The 18,684-nt window shown below is 42.2% G+C and overlaps 1 protein-coding gene across 2 annotated transcripts in view; it reads left to right on the top strand.

Moving 5' to 3' along the window:
- GLB1 (galactosidase beta 1) overlaps positions 1-18,684 on the top strand; it is an 81,555-nt gene that overhangs the window by 36,085 nt on the left and 26,786 nt on the right. For both annotated transcript variants that reach the window (XM_045904096.3, XM_064590402.1), the window contains exons 8-11: positions 85-206; positions 292-332; positions 4,825-4,937; positions 17,975-18,049. In XM_045904096.3, coding sequence (XP_045760052.1) covers positions 85-206; positions 292-332; positions 4,825-4,937; positions 17,975-18,049 — 351 coding nt within the window. The remainder of the gene's footprint in view (positions 1-84; positions 207-291; positions 333-4,824; positions 4,938-17,974; positions 18,050-18,684) is intronic.

The raw sequence follows: 18,684 nt of genomic DNA, 5'->3' as shown, positions 1-18,684 counted from the left end.
TAGAGAGGGCGATGGGTACAGGGAGATGCCAGCCTTTGAAGGTCCTAAGTCCGTCCTAGGCTCCATGTCCTTTTCTCTTCCTAGGTGAATTCTGAATTCTATACTGGCTGGTTAGACCATTGGGGCCAACCTCACTCAACAGTGAGGACTGAAGTGGTGGCTTCCTCCCTCCATGATATACTTGCCCATGGGGCGAATGTGAACTTGTGAGTGTTAATTTCTGAAGGGCAGGGCACCCTCCACAGCTGTGGGCTCACAGTGAAGTATGTCTCTTCTCTTGTTTCCTTGTAGGTACATGTTTATAGGTGGAACCAATTTTGCCTATTGGAATGGTAAGAACAATCCTACAGGTGTGGAAGCTTATGCTAGAAAGTTTCTGGTGCTTGATTGGGGGTGGGAAGTACCTACAGACAATTTTTATTTTCTATTTTTGTTTATTCCTAAATTTCCTGATATAAAAACTGCCTATATAATTTTTAAAATCATTAAAAAAAATTTTTAAGGAGCATAACTTGTGCACTTAGAAGCCTTATTGTTTTTTAATTTTTTTAAAGTTTACTTATAATTTTTTTAAGTAATATCTACACCTAGTGTGGGGCTCAAACTCACAACCCCGAGACCAAGAGTCACATGCTCTTCCGACTGAGCCAGCCAGGCGCCCCAGAAACCTTATTTCAAACCAAGTAGCTGGGCAGGTCCCATAGTCTCTGGCGATAGCTTACTTGCTCATGTATTCTGCTATGATCTTTTTCTTCTTTTTTTTTTTAACGTTTTGTTTTGTTGAGATATAGTTCACATACTATAAAAACCACAATTTTAAAGTGTACCATTTAGTGGTATTTAGCATATCACAAAGTTGTGCAGCCATTACCACCATCCAATTCTAGAACGTTTTCACTACCCTAAAAAGAAACCCCTTACCTGAGAAACTTCCCTCTCTTCCTCCTCCCAGCTCTTAGCAACCACTAGTCTATACTCTCTGTCTTTATGGATTTGCCTATTCTGGACATTTCTTATAAATGGAATCATACAATATGTGGTCTTTTGTGTCTGGCTTCTTTCATTTAGCATAATCTTTTCCAGGTCCATCCATGTTGTAGTGTGGGTCAGTACTTTATTTTTCTACTGACAAATAATATTCTATTTATGGATATAAAGCATTTTGTTTATCCACTTGTCAGTTGATGGGTCTTTGAGTTGTTTCCACTTTTTGGCCATTATAAATAATATTGCTATGAACACTAACATGTAAGTATTCATTTGAATCCTCGTTTGAGTTCTTTTGGGTGTATACCTATGAGTGCAATTGCTGGGTCACGTGGTATAACTAATTCTATGTTTAGAGTTTGAGGAACTGCTATGGTGTTTTCCAAAATGACTATACCATACCATTTTCAATTCCTATGTGGTCTCTTTTTATTTCTTTAAATAGGAAAAATTATGACAAAATTCTCTTCATTGCCCTTGATTTTTGTGGACAAATCATGCTATATTAGGTTGTTTTCTTTTTCCTCAGGCTCATTGCTCACCCCTCTCCACATCTGCATTTTTCTCTCTGAATCATTGAGGATGCTCCTCAATGCTGAGTTTTGGAAGCTTCATTTGGGCCTGAGTCTCCTAGGATCTGTAACTGGGTGCTACCAGCTCCTATGAACGGCTCTCTTTTGTGCAGGATGGGATGGGCTAGGAGAAGACTTTGCTTACAAATGTTACTGATATTATTACTATTATCAGAGCCAAGAAATGGAGATACTGCAAAACTCAAACGTCGCTTCCTAAAAGATCATAGTATGCCAGGCTTGCTCGTCAAAGTCTTGGATCATGTCTGTGTGTAGTCTTCTCATTAGAAAGTGATACCTTTTTCATTCAGTAGATAAGGACTCCACCTACCTTCCATTCAGGGACTTGAGCCAAGCATCCAGTCCAGGAATAAAGACTGATACTTTTGGGAAACTTTACAGTCCGTGGTAGAATTTTTTTTTATCTTGTATTATTTTACTTAAAATGATACATTCGTCTTTTTTAAAAATTTAGATAGATAAAAACAACCACTCAGAAAATGGAAGTTGTCCTTCTAGAAAAAGTCTGTTGCCTTGCTCCTGACCCTGCCATAAGCCCCCATAAAAGTCTCTTTTCTGCCTCTGTTTTCCCATTTAGTCCTCATAGCAGTCTCATCTGTGCCAGAGATTATGGACCCATTTTACGGATAAGAAAAGCAGGGTACCAAAAAAAGTCCACGTGTTTCCCCTTCAGCTGGCAGGGGATAGGGCTGGCCTGGAACCTGGGCCTTGGAAAGCTGGTCACTGCCCTTGGATCACCTCTTGCATCCTGAAACCCCCGCACCAGCCCCACCTGTGTCTGTGGGCCTCTCTCACCTGCTCTAGCGCTTGGTCTCTTTGGGGACATGGAGGAGGGCCAGTCCGTGCTTCTTAGCTGCTGCTCTTCAGGCCAGATCCCAGAGGAGAGCAATGAGAGCAAAACCCCTGGTGGGGGGCTTCCTGCTCATCCTGGCCACAGTAGATGCACCTGCTCATGCAGGCGTGTGCACCACACTCTGCCTGTGTGCATCCCCATCTGTGAGGCCCCCTGCGGGATCCAGGCCATCCGAGGCTTCTCACAAGACGCACAGAGTTGAGGAATGGTAAGCCTTGCCATTTCCCTTGCCTTCCCACCTCGCACTCCCTACTGTGGACAGAAGACACTTAAGTTAGGACTGTTTCTCTATGATACTACCCTGTGATGGTCTGAGGATCAGAGAATTTTCCAGAGAAAGATTCTGCTGGTGGAACTAGAACAAAGACTTCGTGTTTCAGTCCATCCTTTAACTCACTGGCCAGCTTTCCTGCCTGGCTTCCCTCAGCCTGTAATTTTGTTTCTGGGAGTTACATCGTTCAATTCAACTTGGTAACCACTGATTGAGCTCAGCTCGGGTAAGTGAGGCCGCATCTACCTCCAAGGGGCAGGCAGCTAGTGTGGTGCCATGCATATAAATAGGAAGGGGGGCCCCGGGGTGTGGGGGCAAGGTGACTGCCACATTAGAGCTAGAGGAGGGGCCACGAAAGAGGTGAGCTCCTTGCAATAAGGGATGTGGTTTTATTTTCCTTTGCATCTCACAGCAAAGGATGTGCTTTAATGTATGTATCCCCACAGGCAGGTGGACCTGTTGGCAGGCCGCTCCCTCTGATTAATACAAAAGACGGTAAAGGTAATAGGACTGGGTCAGTTGGTCAGTTCAATTGCCTGAGTGGTCCAGGTCCTTTGGAAATGTAGATTTTGTACAAAGAACAAATGAAACAGAGTACTGGGGTCGGGGGGCGGGTGGAATTGATCCTCAGCCTAGCTCATCTGTCAGCTTCACCACCAGTAGGATCACCCAAGGTGGCTCCATCATTTGTGGGCTGGGGGATCAGTCGAGGGAGCTTGTTACTAAATCACAGGTGAACTATCAGATTTTATGCCTCATTTACTTAAAAATTAGGTTGGCTATAAGATGATCTGAAAGCAACTTTATTCTCATACCCTTGCGTTGTAAAACGCTCTCTGGAGTAGAAGAGAAAGGGCTGGCCCAGAGCCTGGCTGGTCCACAGAGGGCAGCATCAGCATCACCTGGGAGTCTGTTAGGAATGCAGAGTCTCAGGTCCCACCACAGACTTGCCAACTCAGAATCTCAGGTGGGGTGGGGCTTAGGAATCTGGACAAGCTCTCCATGTTGCATGGGTGAGGTTTCTAAGTAGCAGCATAGAATCACAGCCCACTGTTGCATCCAATCTCCTACCTGTGAACCTCATCTGTGACAAGGGGAGGGGCCTCTGCTCTAGGTTGTGCCGCTTGAATGATAATTGCAAAGTCATCTACTTTTCTAGTCTTTTTTGGCATTATTTATTGGTCTCTGTTGTGGGTTTCATTCCCTGGGAAAAAGACTGAGATTGCCCAGCAGGAGGTTTATTGGGGCGCGTTCCCAGGAGCAGCACCTTTAGAGAGTGTGGGTGGCAGCCCTGGGCAGAGGAAGAAGTTGACCAATGAGGCCTCTCTGGAGGTGGCTCAGCTGATTCTAGAGGGAACCCTGCAGCTGGGACCGCCAAGGGTCTGGGTTTTTGAGCCCCCCTTGATCAGTCATTGGATATGGGCCCTCCCTGGAGGGCCATAACCTAGGCAAGGTCACCCAGCAGAGGCCCGTGAGCAGAGGGACTCCTCTGAGAGCCAGCAGCAGCTAACCCTCCCGGCATCTGGGGGTGTGGGGGCATGACTTGTTCCTGAAGGGGATACGAGAGAACACCACAGCACCCTTGCTCTGCAGACGTTAACAAAGACCTTAGGGTTCCACTTGAATCTGGGGACTGACGTGTGTCACAGTCATCTCCTGCTTTGTGTGTTCTGATAACCCCTCGGTTGTGTTTGGCTGGTCCTTGGTCCGAGGGCATGGAAAAGATCACAGACTTTGGGATTATCAGTCAGAGGTGTGGGTCATGCCAGAAGCCCTTTACTCCTGGCTGTGAGACATTGAGCTGGTTTTGGAGGGAGCTTCAGCTTCCCTCCTGGTTCAGTGATGGTGATATCTGCTAGGGTCCCTGCTAAGAGCTTCTGCTGAGAGAATGGGTGGGGACAGAGCCTTGTAGACTCTCAGGTGCTTGGTGAGGGCCACCTGCAGGAAGAAACTCATTTCTCTAAACCTGGACTCCTCAGGGCCACCTCTGTATCACTTGACAATTGGTTCTTAATGTGTCCTTTATTTTCTCCCTCCACAACCCGAGCCCACAAATCCCAAAAACCTTGTCCCGGGGGAAGGCCTTCGGTAGTAACTAGTGGTGTCTTTTTGTCTTCTAGGGGCCAACATGCCCTACCAAGCGCAGCCCACCAGCTACGACTATGACGCCCCACTGAGCGAGGCAGGGGATCTCACTGAGAAGTATTTTGCTCTGCGAGACGTTATTCGGAAGGTGGGTGCTGGGTGCGGGCTGCAGCGGGCTGGTCTGGGACCGAGCCTGCTTTGGACACATTGTGCTCTGTCAGTGGTTCCCTGCTGTTTCAAACGACGTATGAAGGGAGGCCTCAGAGGGATTTGGCCTTGAGTCTCGGCCCCCACCTGATTCAGAGTGAGCCTGTGAGCAAGTTCCTCCACTAGTCTGTTCCCCGTAAAACCGGAGCGATAGCGCCTAGTTGCGTTATCAGGATTAAAAACACCGGTCAGGGGGTGCCTGGGTGGCTCAGTTGGTTAAGCGACTGCCTTCGGCTCAGGTCATGATCCTGGAGTCCCGGGATCGAGTCCCGCGTCGGGCTCCCTGCTCGGCGGGGAGTCTGCTTCTCCCTCTGACCCTCCCCCCTCTCATGCTCTCTCTATCTCATTCTCTCTCTCAAATAAATAAACAAAATCTTTATAAAAAAAACAAAACAAAAAAACACCGGTTAGGCATCCAGGATAGGCCTGGCCCATCTGTTGTGCACCGAGCGGTAGCCATTGCAGTTATTTATACTGAAGGTAAGAAAATGTGTGTCCACACACAGAGCTGAAGCGTGAATGAGAGCAAATCTGTGGGCTTTTGTGAAACACGGTACAAAGGTGAGCTGTCAGCAATACTTCATTTTTTAATTTGGGGCAAGTCATTGCTATTTCCTTTTGGCCTGCAAGCTCAACTGCTCAGTCCCACTAACGCTGTGACCTTTTGAGGCATCTAAAGCACCCAGGTGGGGTTTCCTGTCTCTGCTGTGGGTAAAAAAAAAAAAACCCACAATTTTTCTGCTCAGTCACCTGAGTTTTGAAGTTAAAAAACAAAGGTTTTCTGCCTATAAATGGTATGGACCTTTGTTTTAAGTATGCCTTAGTCTCAATTTAAGACTAAGTGTTAAAACTTACGTGATGAAATATTTTAAGCATATTGAAAAATATGATCAATACTTAACTACTCATAGAACTTGTGCATTGCATCTGGATTTTCAGATTTGTGGTTGAAATGTTGTGCACGCTAATTTTTACTATGGGTTTCATCTCTGCACAATTTAAAGTGATGACTCCCAAGTTCTCTCTTTTGTGTTTGTTCTGTTTCAAACCTCTCTGTTTCTATCTTTGGTGTTTCCTTCCTTTATCTGAAACTTTGTAACCTAGCCTTTCTTTCAAGTACCTCTATAGCTCCAGCTCCTAAGTGTTGATATGTAATATATTTATATCATTTGCTTCTAAAAATGCCTATTTGGGCTCTGTGCGTGATGGATAGTGATTGGACTTCTAAAAATGCGTATTTGGATTTCCTTTGGCCCTAGAAATGTTCAGAAGTAGTTCAAAAGTAGCAATTATTGGGGCGCCTGGGTGGCTCAGTTGGTTAAGCGACTGCCTTCGGCTCAGGTCATGATCCCAGAGTCCCGGGATCGAGTCCTGCATCAGGCTCCCTGCTCAGCAGGGAGTCTGCTTCTCCCTCTGACCCTCTTCCCTCTCATGCTCTCTGTCTCTCATTCTCTCTCTCGCAAATAAATAAAATCTTAAAAAAAAAAATTAAAAAAAAAAGTAGCAATTATTAAGCATAAGTATTTTTTCTAGTTTGCTGGTTTCTAACATATTTGCATTCTGGGTAGAGAATATGGTCTGTATGATACCAATCCCTTGAAATGTGTCGAACCCAGTCCTAGAGCCTGGCGTGTATCAAAATGAATGAATGTTCCATGCCTTCTTGGAAAGACTGTATGTTTTATAATTGTTGGACGTAATCTATATACCTGTTCCTTAGATTGCGCTTATTCAAGGTGCTGTTGATATCTTTGCTATCCTTCCTGGCTTTCTGTCCATTTATTCGATTACTTATTGAAAGAATTGTGTTTACATATTTCTCTTTATACTTGTGTCAGTTTTTTTTTTTTAAGATTTTATTTATTTATTTGAGAGAGAAAGAGAGAGCACAAGCAGGTGGAGGGGCAGAGGGAGAAGCAGACTCCCCGCTGAGCAGGGAGCCCGATGTGGGGCTCGATCCCAGGACCCTGGGATCATGACCTGAGCCAAAGGCAGACGCTTAATGACTGAGCCACCCAGGCGCCCCTAGTTGTATCAGTTTTGAAGCCATGTTATTAGGTATGCAAACTGAGAATTAAATCCTTCAGTATCATTTATTTAGTATCATTATGTGGTAACCCTGTATCTCTAATAATGCTTTTTGTCTTCAAGTCTTTTTTGTCTGATACTAATAAAGCTTACCTGCATTCTTTTGGTTAATATTTACCTGGTGTACCTTTCACAAGGCTTTAATTTCAATCTTTTTTTTTTTTTAAAGATTTTATTTATTTATTTGTCAGAGAGAGAGAGCTCAAGCAGGGGGAGTGGCAGACAGAACGAGAAGCAGGCTCCGTTCTGAGCAGGGAGGCTGATGTGGGACTTGATCCCAGGACCCTGGGATCATGACCTGAGCCGAAGGCAGACGCTTAACCAACTGAGCCACCCAAGCATCTGAATTTCAATCTTTATTTTTTTTAACGTGTCCCTCATTAACAAGATATAATTGGATTTTTGAAAAATCTAGTTTGAGCAGTTCTGTTTTCTAACTGGTGCATTTATTCATTCTCATTCATTATGATTCTTGATACACATTGATTATTTCCAACTGTCTCATTTTATAATAATCTTTTTATCCATGTTTTCCATTTTGTCTTCACTTGATTACTTTCTGAGTCATTTTTTTTTATTTTTATCCTCCCCCTTAGCCGCCCCCCACCCATCATCCTCCCCCCCCCCCCAGTTTGGAAGTTATTCAGTATATTTCTGTTCTTTTAGTGGTTACCTACTGAAGTGTAAAATATGTATCCCCCCCAAAGCACAACTCATAAGCATCCCATTCAGTGAACCTATACAAAGTGAACACACCCCTCTAACCAACACATAGCACCCCAGAAGCCATGCTCATGCTCCTCTCTAGTCATGAACCTTCAATCCCCAGAGCCAACCACTATCCTGACCTCTGTCACCATAGGTTAGTTTTGCCTGTTTTTTTGACTTTATATAAATGGGTTCATACAGTATGCCTACCTTTATGTCCGGCTCTCAAAAAAATTTAACGTTCAGTTTTAGCTTATAATAATTTAAAAAGTAATCAATACAACCATCCAACCAAAACCTTATCTCACATTAACCCCAATTATATCCCTCTTGACTTATATGTTATTAATGTCATGTAGTTTAGTTCTCTTGGGTTTAGAGTTCATGTATTTCAATTCTTTCTTAAAAAAACCTTAGAAGGCATTATTATAATTGTTTCAGACACTATTTGACCTGACCCACATTGTTCATTTATTCACAAGTAATTCCAAGTATTTAGCAAGTTCCCTCTACATGCCAGGTATGGTTTTAGCCACTCGGTATGTATAAGGCCTCCTTGAGAAGGTGAAGCTGGAGTGAAGACTTTAAGGTGGTAGGACAGCCATGGGGGACATCCAGGGCGAGAGCATTCAAATAGAATGTCGCCAGGGAAAGGGTAGGCATGCGCATGGCATTTAAGAACTAGCAAGGAGGCCAGTGCGGCTGGAGCCTAGTGAGCCAAGGGGAGAGTGGTAGGAGGTGAGATCAGAGAGATAATGGGAAACTCATCCCATAGGGCCTTATTGGGGGCCATTGTAAGAAAGGGCTTTGACTCTCAGTGCAATGGAGATCCATTGTAGAGTTGAACAGAGCAGCTAAAGGATTGCTCATGCTGCTATGTGGAGACTAGACTCTGGGAGGCAAGACAAGGATAGAACAGGAAAACCAATTCCAAGGCTTTTGCAACCATTTAGGTGAGATGGCATTGGACGAGTTCAAAGATAGCTGTAGAAAAAACTTTCTTGAAATGGCCATTAGTGGGTCAATGTTGCTTGCCTCTGACATTCTGATAGATATTACCAAATGGTCCTTCAGTGAAATTGTACTTCCCCACAGTACCAATACTGTGAATTATCAGACTTTTTGACCTTGCCATTTGATAGTTATAAAGGATTGTTTTAAAAGAAAACACTGCATTTCTTTAGTGATGAGTGCTAGAGTTGTACACCCTCTCATGTATAAATTGTCCATACGCATTTCTTTTTCTACTTTTGCCGGTTCTTTCATAATTTCTCTGTTTGCCTATTTGTCTTCTCTGTAATTTGCAAGAGTTCTATTATTGTGGCATTTTTAACAGTTGGGGGGGGGGGGTTCTTCATTGTTTTTTTCTGTAAAAAACAATCCTGAATTTTTATGTAGTCAAATCTACCACTTCTCTCCTTCATGGCTGCTTCCCTAGTCTAGTAGTGTAAATAAATTCCTGTGGAGTGCTTAAAATTTTTGTGATTTCATATTTTATATTGATGCACATGGAATTGCTGTTTTTGCTGTTGGGAGTGAGGTAGGGATTTAGCTTTATTCATCTCTTAGATTACCAGAGACCTTTAACTATCTCCAGGTCCCTTTTGCTCTCCGATCTCTTTCAACTGTAAACCGTCACTGCTATATTACTGTCCTTAATAGACAGGTGACATTATCACCAAGAACATTAATACTATTGCATACGCCCTGTTGAGGAACGTGAAGAAAGTGATGTATTCAGATATGCATTTCAGAAAGTGTATTGGATAAAGCAACAAGAATGAATGTATATTTATTGTTTTTAGTAATCTCTATACCCAACGTGGGCCTCAAACTCACAACCCCAAGATCAAGAGTCTCATACTCCCCCAACTGAGCCAGCCAGGCACCCCAAATGTGTATTTAAATGAGTAAAAAAAAATCATTACAAATTTAAAAATTTTAAAGATTAAAATAATCACAAACATCACAAAACTTAAAAGCATATTTTGGATTTATTAACTGTTTAAAATATATCTGCTGTCCTTCTTTCCTTAGAGTATTCTTTCGGCTGCATGCTTTTTTTTTTTTTTTTTGTCTCTGTTATGTTTGTAATCTTTTTCTCCGGAGAGAATGGAAATCTTTCTCTTCAGCGTGGCTGATTGAACCTTGTCTTTTAGTATGTATTAAAAATTTAGAAAACAGAAAATTTCATGTTTTATTACTGATAATGTTATATAAATGGTTAGAATTGTTAACAAAATTGGGGCAATCTCTCTCCAGTTCCTTCCTACATGAGCTGCAGTATTTGGAAGAAGTTTCTCCAGACAGGTTCTGGCCCCATACATTTGAAACCCTGTGTCTCCTCTAGAACCCCCATACTTCTGAGGCTGGGTGCCTCAGGGCACTATCAAGTGATATGCAAGTGAGTCAGCACATTGACTATGAAGTGACTATGAACTGTGTAGATATATTCTACACCCAAATTAAATAAATCTCCACCTCAGCTCTCCTTTGGTTGAATTCCAAAAATGCCTGTAGCAACTCCAAAGTCTCCTGATGTGAAAGGGTTATGTGACACAGGGAAGCTGGAGCAGAAGGAGACAAGGGTCTTAGCTTATTGTGGTTAAATTATATTACTTCTGCACATTTTACAAACACCTGTGACCATGTGAACGCACTGCCAGGACCCTCCCCTGGGACATTTCTGAATGCAGAAGATGAGCTAGGAGGCTGCTGCCATAACCTAGGAAGGAGATGATGTTAGGGGCAGCAGGGAATGGAGAGGAAGTCAGAGATTTGAAGAATGTTGAGGAAGTAAAATTGGTAGGATTTGGTAACTGACTGCCTGCAGGTGTGAGGAAGTATGAGGGGTCATTGATTTGTCCAGGTTATAGCTTCGGTTGGATAACTGGATGGGTATTGTGGGCAGCAACCATGATAAAGGATTGCAGACAAGGTACAGGCTGGGAAGGGGCAAGGGAAGCAACTTCTATTCGGGGCTTGTGCAGCTCCAGATGCTTCTGGTAACATCCCGGTGGAGGCGTCTATCCAGCAAGCACCTCACCTAAGAGGGAGAAACTCCAGAAGAAGTCAGTAGGACAGGGTCATCAGTAGATGTAGAGGCTGAAGTCCAGGAGAGGTTAAGATGGCCCATGGAGAGCTCAGGGAGAGGAGCAGTGGGCCAAGAAGAGACAAACCCAGGGTATCCTGAGTGTTTAACCAGGGGGCACAGGAAGATGAACCCATGAAGGAGACAGTCTGAAGAAAGTTTTCCCTATTCTCTTTTTTGATATTTTAGGTTTGGAAGAGAGAAATGAACTACTTTCTTAGACTTTGTAGATGCTCAGTTGGGTGGTTTGTTAAATGATATTCAAAATATTTGCTTGCATTGAGGAAAAGAATGGGATCATAAACAACCCCCTATATAGCTCTTCCTGTCTCTTCCATTAACAGAGACTTAAAAAGTGGAATGGGTCTCTTTTTTTAATCTATTTCAAGAGTAAGTTGGGTGTCTGTGGACAGTATCTTTCACTGACATGGACGCTCAGGGATAATTTCCCATCAGACTGCACAGACCTGTGCTCAGTGATAAAGGCTCCAGGTGGCCCTTTGCATATGATTCTTTAAGGTATGACAAAGCTCATGACATTTGCATTTTCTAAGATATTCTCTTTGGTGTGGGTAAAACTCTACCAGACATGGTTAACACTTTGACCTCGAGGATGAACCATAATACTGTGGGGCAGCGCCCTCCTCCTCCCTACCAGTCCCTGAGAGGGGCAGTGGTGAGTTTATTTTTGTATGCTTTTGAATGAATTTAAGACCATTTTTTAGGAGTTTTGTTACACTTCTTCATAGGGATTCTATCAAAGATAAAAGTCCAGATGGGTTTTTGGCAATGGGTCATTTTATAAAAAATAATCAATTTGTATGTTGAGGACCTTGATCAGTGGAGCTGATCTTAGGATTCCCTGAGGTGGGCATTGGGGCTGGGTGGGGACTCAGAATGCAAAAATGGCCACAGTGACTCTTAGTACTTCAAAACTAAATGAAGGGATGCCTGGGTGACTCAGTTGGTTAAGCATCCAACTCTTGATCTCAGCTCAGGTCATGATCTCAGGGTTGTGAGATGGAGCCCCTCATAGGCTCCACGTGTTCAGTGTGGAGTCTGTTTGAGCTTCTCTCTCTCCCCCTCTCCCTCTGCCCTTCCCCCCCCCACACCCATGCTATAAATAAATAAATAAATAAATAAATAAATAAATAAATAAATAAATATCTTCCAAAGAAAAAAAAAGCTTAATGAAGTTTGAAACTTGACTGAGGACAAGTCTACACTGGTTGATTGATTGTTCTTGGTTTATGGATGGAATGACATTAGCTCGGTGAGTAGACACAAGCTATCTCTTGCTGATCCATGGTGCCTGTGGAAACACAGTGTTTTATGTCTGATAATTAAGGATGACAAAGTGACTATTACGTAACAAATGTTAGACTTTTATTTTTTTTATTTTTATTTTTTTTAAAGATTTTATTTATTTATTTGAGAGAGAATGAGATAGAGAGAGAGCATGAGAGGGGGGAGGGTCAGAGGGAGAAGCAGACTCCCCGCCGAGCAGGGAGCCCGATGCGGGACTCGATCCCGGGACTCCAGGATCATGACCTGAGCCGAAGGCAGTCGCTTAACCAACTGAGCCACCCAGGCGCCCCAAATGTTAGACTTTTAAAGCATTGCCTACACTCTTGTGGCACTAGTCTTTTCCTCTCCTGCAGACCTGGCTTTTCTAGTCTATCTTCCAGAGTGATTTCTCTAAAATGCTGATCTGATCAGGATGCTTCCCATGATTTGGCGTCCTATTTTCCTCAAGCCTCATTTTTCAATTCTCCCCTTGTTGTACGTGACTCTCCGGCCTTAAAATGAAGGTACATAAAATTCCATGAATGGGACAGTACTGTTGATACCTCCTGGCCGCTGCACATATGTTCCTTCTGCCCTAATCCATCTGGAAAATGAGAACACACCTCAGTTACTTTCTCTGGGGAGTTGTCTTTGATCTGTCTCTCTGCAGAGTTAGTCACACTTTGTTTTCTTCCACCACCTTACAGTGTGGAAATCTTGAACACTCTACTTCCCGTAGTGTGTTGATACAACTTGTTTACACATACATTTCTCATGATCTGGACTATTAACTCCTCACTTGGAGTAAAAGACTTTCTTTAGGGGCACCTGGGTGGCTCAGTCGGTTGACGTCTGCCTTTGGCTCGGGTCATGATCCCGGGGTCCTAGGATCGAGCCTGGCGTCGGGCTCCCTGCTCAGCGGGAAGCCTGCTTCTCCCTCTGCCTGTGCCGCTCCCCCTGCTTGTGCTCTCTCTCTCTGTCAAATAAATAAATAAAATCTTAAAAAAAAAAGGATTTTTTAAAACCGAGATAATGCTATAAGCATAAAGTTGTTCATTGCAATGTTATTCATAATATCAAAAATTGGAAATGATCTAACTCCTAATATTGAAAGGATGGTCATATCCATTTGGATATAATATGCAATAAATAAAATTATTGTCGATATTTGGTCATACCAAAAGTGCTTTTGGTAAGTAGCAGTAGCAAATTACAAAACTATCTCTAACCTTACCTGGTGTATGTGCATAAGGGGATGGTCCAGGAGGAAAACTGGAAGATAAAAGGTTTTGTGGGGTGTTTTTGTCTTTGGAATTATGTTTAATAGAAGACACTTTCTGTCGTATTATTGTTGTACAATAAAGGAGGTCAGATGGAGCTGTAGAAACAACACTAGGCTTAGAGTCAGCAGCCCAGCTCACTCCTTTGCCCTCTTGATAATCTTGAGCAAGTTCTTTAGTCTCACCTCTAAAAAGGGAATACAATACTGGCGATGAGGGTCTTTGTGAGTAGCAAATGAGACGACAAAACCAGCAGAGAAGCACTCCATCAGTGTTGGGTGAATGGAGCTTAAAGAAAGATGTCTGTGCAGTGACTTTTTCTTCCAATGTGGTAAATGAGATGGCAGTCCTAGTTACACTGGAATCCACTTTGACTTTCGGAGTTAGATATGACATGGTCACTACTATGTGCAGGTGAATGGGGGACCTCGGAAAACAGATCAGACTACTCTCAGATCCCCTCTGTGAATTTGTGTTTTCTGATTTTCTTGGCCAGCTGAGGTGGAGAAGGAAGAGGTGGGTAAACTGCCAAAGGAGAATGAATGTGTTCTAGGACTGTAGGGAAAGCTGGAAGAGAGCTCACATTTTGTCTGTCTGAGATCAACAGTAATAACTCCTTGGCCTCACATTCATTTTAATACGAATCATGAAGATCATTTTAATGTACTTTTTAAAAAATTTCACAGAAATATCAATTCATAGAATACTAGAAATATAAAGGACTTCCAGTTCAAGATGGCTGACTGACCACATACTCTGCCTTTCAAAATGTTATTAAATGATAAAAAAATATTTTTTTAAAATGAAGCCAACAAGGGCGCCTGGGTGGCTCAGTTGGTTGAGTATCTGCCTTCGGCTTGGGTCATGATCCCAGGGTCCTGGAATCGAGTCCTGCATCAGGCTCCCTGCTCAGTGGGGAGTCTGCTTCTCCCTGCTTCTCCCTCTACCCTTCCACCCTGCTCATGATCTCTCTCTCTCTCTCACTCTCTCTCTCTCTCTCTCAAATAAATAAAATATTTAAAATGAAGCCAACAAGGGGCGCCTGAGTGACTCAGTCATTTCGTTAAGCATCTACCTTCAGCTCAGGTCATGATCCCAGGGTCCTGGGATTGAGCCCCACATCTGGCTCCCTGCTCCACGGGAAGCCTTCTTCTCCCTCTCCCACTCCCCCTGCTTATATTCCCTCTCTCACTGTGTCTCTCTCTGTCAAATAAATAAATAAAATCTTAAAAAAATTTTTTTTCTAAAATTAAGCCAATGAGGGGCGCCTGGGTGGCTCAGTCGTTAAGCGTCTGCCTTCGGCTCAGGTCATGATCCCAGGGTCCTGGGATCGAGCCCCACATTGGGCTCCCTGCTCCACGGGAAGCCTGCTTCTCCCTCTCCCAGTCCCCCTGCTTGTGTTCCCTCTCTCGCTGTGTCTCTCTCTGTCAAAATAAATAAATAAAATCTTTAAAAAATATAAAATAAAATTAAGCCAATGAGAGGGAAGCTGTCCATGCATGAGAGATTTCAAAAACTTTCTGGGAAACCAAAATAGGTGGAGGGGACTAAGGAAGTAGCATAAGGAACTCTAGATCCCCAGTGAGCATGAAAGGGGGTTATAGAAACAGGTAACAGAGAGTAGATTGCCGTTAAAGAAACTTGGAGAGCCAGGGTCCTGGAAGTGCAGGTGTGACAAGAGACAGAATGAAACAGAGCTAAAAATGAGAAGGCTGATGAAATTCTACATACTTCGCATCAAGTCCTCCACTCTTCCACCCCTCTTTCAAATAGACTATCAGGGAAGCATCTTTTTTAACAGTCAGAAAATCAGAATTTAAAAAAAAAAAAGTGTGCAGCCCGAGAGCAAAGACCTTACATACTCTCTTTGATTCCCTCCCAAATCACCCTAAAACAAAGTTCTCCACTGGACAAGCCTTGCTCCTATATACAGAACAGGACTGGCATAGAGAGGATGGTTATGCAAATGTTGGTGTATTCATTTGCATTACCATTAAATGTGAATGAGTGGCCAAGGGTGGCCAGATGTTTGAGGACATCCATAAAACCTGTAAAGGAAAAGAGAAAGCCCAAAATGAAATAAACAGAAAAATAACCTAAGGGCAACAGAGAAATCAGGGATAGGAACGAAAGATCTTAAGCAAAACAAAGCAGACCCTCTCAAATTTATATCTTTCAGAGACGTTTGAAAAGATGTTGCTTCCACAATATAAGAATGGGATGCTTTGAAAAAGGAGCCACTAAAAAACAAAAAAGAGTTCCCCAAAATAAAAAATAATCTAGAAACTAAAACTAGAGGACAGAGATGGAAATAGAGAAAAGATGAGAGATATAGAGGGACAATCTAGAATGTTTAATTTACCTTTAAGGGAAAAAGATGGAGAAAAAGAAAGTATCAAAGAATTTTTTTTCCAAAACAGAAAAGGATATTTGAGTTGCTCAGAATAGTAAATGTAAAAAACATACATATCCAAACACATCCTTGGAAAATTTTAAAACAGAGAGAATAAAGCACTTACAAGCTTCTAGAGAGAAAAAGCCAATCACCTTTGAAAGAACAACAATGAACTTGGTATCAGTCATACTGGATGATACAAGGAGGACATATCTTCCCTTCTGAAGGAAGATGATTTTCAACATAGAACCCTATAGTCATTCAAATTATCAGCTAAATGTGCCATTTTCAGACATTCAAAGATTCAAAAAATTTTCCTTCCACATACTAGTACTTGGGAAGTTACTTAAGATTGCTCCAGTGAAATGAGGTAGTTATAAGATCCTAGAAACAGAAGCTAAAACAAGGAGAATAATGAAGAGAAGTCCCAGAATATCAAGCCTAGAGGAGAGTCAGTTCCTTGGAGCAAGAAGACTTGAGAGTTCCAATAGGGAGTTCCCTAGGGGGGAAACGGATGTTTGGAGAAACTTGATACCATCTTTGGAAATTTGGAACAACCTGTAGAGGTATTAACCTAAAGGCAAACAGGAAAAAAGAAAGGCAATTGGAAGCCCCGGGGGAGGGAAAAAAAACACACAAAAAACTGAACAAGACAGAACATGACATCATGGTATATACTACTTAACTTTTCTGGGAGTAATGTTATGTAATTATAATCATGTGAGCACAAGCACTATTGACTGATTTTGAATTTAAAGTCAATGTACAGGTGAAGGGAAGATCTATGGGTACAGGACAGACTGTTTTAACCTTGACAATGTAAAAGTATAGCTGATGGCTTGGGGGTGGGAGTAGGGAAGAGAGCTCAGGGAAGGATGCAAATAGCCTTAAAAGGTATGGATACAAAGGATAATCTTAACTGATGGAACTAAGATATAAAGGTATATTATTTCAAGCTACAAAGATAACCAGTAGAGAAACTGAAAATGCTGATATAACCATGTTAGTAAGAAAGATATTCAGAATAGTACAACTGAGCTAAATTCTCATGTATTAAGGAAATCAGTGATAATGTTTTAATAGATCAAATAAGAAATCGCAGTAAGTATATTATTTAGAGACCAAAATTGGAAAAGGGGAACAATTAAATGAATTTAAAATGGTTTCTTCTGAAGAATAGAACTAAGAGAATAGTGAGTCAGGAGACTATTGTTTTTCATTATAGCAGTCTGTTATCTTCCTTCTTAAATTACTTTTAAAAAGGGAAACTGAAGGGAAGGAAGGGAGAAAGGGAGGAAGAGAATAAGGGAGGAGGAAGGAAATATAAGGAGACTGAGAGATCATAATGCAACCTACTTGGAGATGGACACAGACTTTTTTGAGACCTGGCACTTACATCTTCTGACTCTAAAGTGTGTGTGTGTGTGTATTTAATAAGGTTTTATTTTTATGTTAGTTTTTAACTTTTATTTAAGAATAATTTCAAAGTTACAGAAGAGTTTCAAGAATAAAAGTAGTACAAAGAACACTTGAGTATCCCACACCCAGATACACCCATGTCAGCATTACACTCTGCATCATCATTTGCCCCTCACCACCCCCTTGGGTTTCCTAAACCATTGGAGTGTTGCATACGTCATGAGCCTTTATCCCTAAATACTTCGGTGTGTGTTTCATAATAGGTAGGCATATGCTCTTATATAACCACAAGAGATTTAACACTGATACAAAACTTTAATCTACCAGTAAGATTTAACCTGCAAGCAACACTTCTCCCTACTAGGGCTACCTCCCTTCAGGTTCTGTCTTGCTGTGGGCCTTCTTCCTTTTCTCCCCCCACCCCACCTCATTCTCTCTCCTTGTTTTTGCTCTTTCGAAGTCTTGTGTTCTATAATTAGCTGAATGATTCCTGGAGCTTAAAATGCAGAGATAATACACAAGCACACACTTAGAAGTAAAAACTTTACCAGACCCTGTCATGGAAAAAGTCTTTTGTTCCTTTGCCTTTCCAAGAATCACTGGCACTATTGTTGGAGTCTTTGAGCCTCCTTTTGAAAAATGAATTGTATAACTGTGTTTCTGACGATTTAACAGCTTTTTATCTTCTCCTTTTCCACTCTGATTTATAGTTTGAAAAAGTACCAGAAGGTTTTATCCCTCCATCTACACCCAAGTTTGCGTATGGAAAAGTTGCTCTGAAGAAGGTAAGAGAGCACATAAGCAGAGCTGTTGAGAGTGGGGAGTGGAACTCAGCAGTTGTGAGTGAAAGTATTACACTGGGGCGTTGGTTCTATTTTTCTGTGAATTTGTTTTGTGTGAGACTACTGGGGTAGGTGATGTTTCTGGGAACATGGGGACGTGAGAGGTGAGAGGATATGTGTGCAGATTGACAGGATGAGCACGCGGGGCATGAGCAGGAGTAGGTAGGCATTCTTAGATCACTCAGGTCATTTTGGTTCGATGATCGGTCATCCAAAGCAGCTTCAGGAGCCTTTGTGGAAATAACATGGTACCTTGTTATGTCCGGTGAGGCTCTTTTCCATAACTCACAGGCATTTTCATAGATCTTTGCACAATTCAGTATACTCTCCTCCATCTCAGAATCATGTTCTAATTTTTGTGCTCTGTGGTTTATATGGTAAATGGGACATCAAGGGGGAAAGCTAGAAATTAATCATAAATAAGAGAGACATTTTATTCTAGGAAAGAAAAAGGGGAGATTTCATTTTCTTGTCAGGAGTGACGTAAGCCAAAATCAATTTGTTTTGACCATCTTTGTCTTCAGGATTTCCCCTTTTATAATCCCTAACTCCTACATCTGTTAACTCACAAGAAAAAA

The sequence above is a fragment of the Mirounga angustirostris genome, unplaced genomic scaffold (genome assembly GCF_029215605.1).
Source record: "Mirounga angustirostris isolate CCGP_5_RB_7025 unplaced genomic scaffold, mMirAng1.0.hap1 SCAF_1, whole genome shotgun sequence".
NCBI lineage: Eukaryota > Metazoa > Chordata > Mammalia > Carnivora > Phocidae > Mirounga > Mirounga angustirostris.
This window is presented reverse-complemented; position numbering and strand designations above follow the sequence as displayed.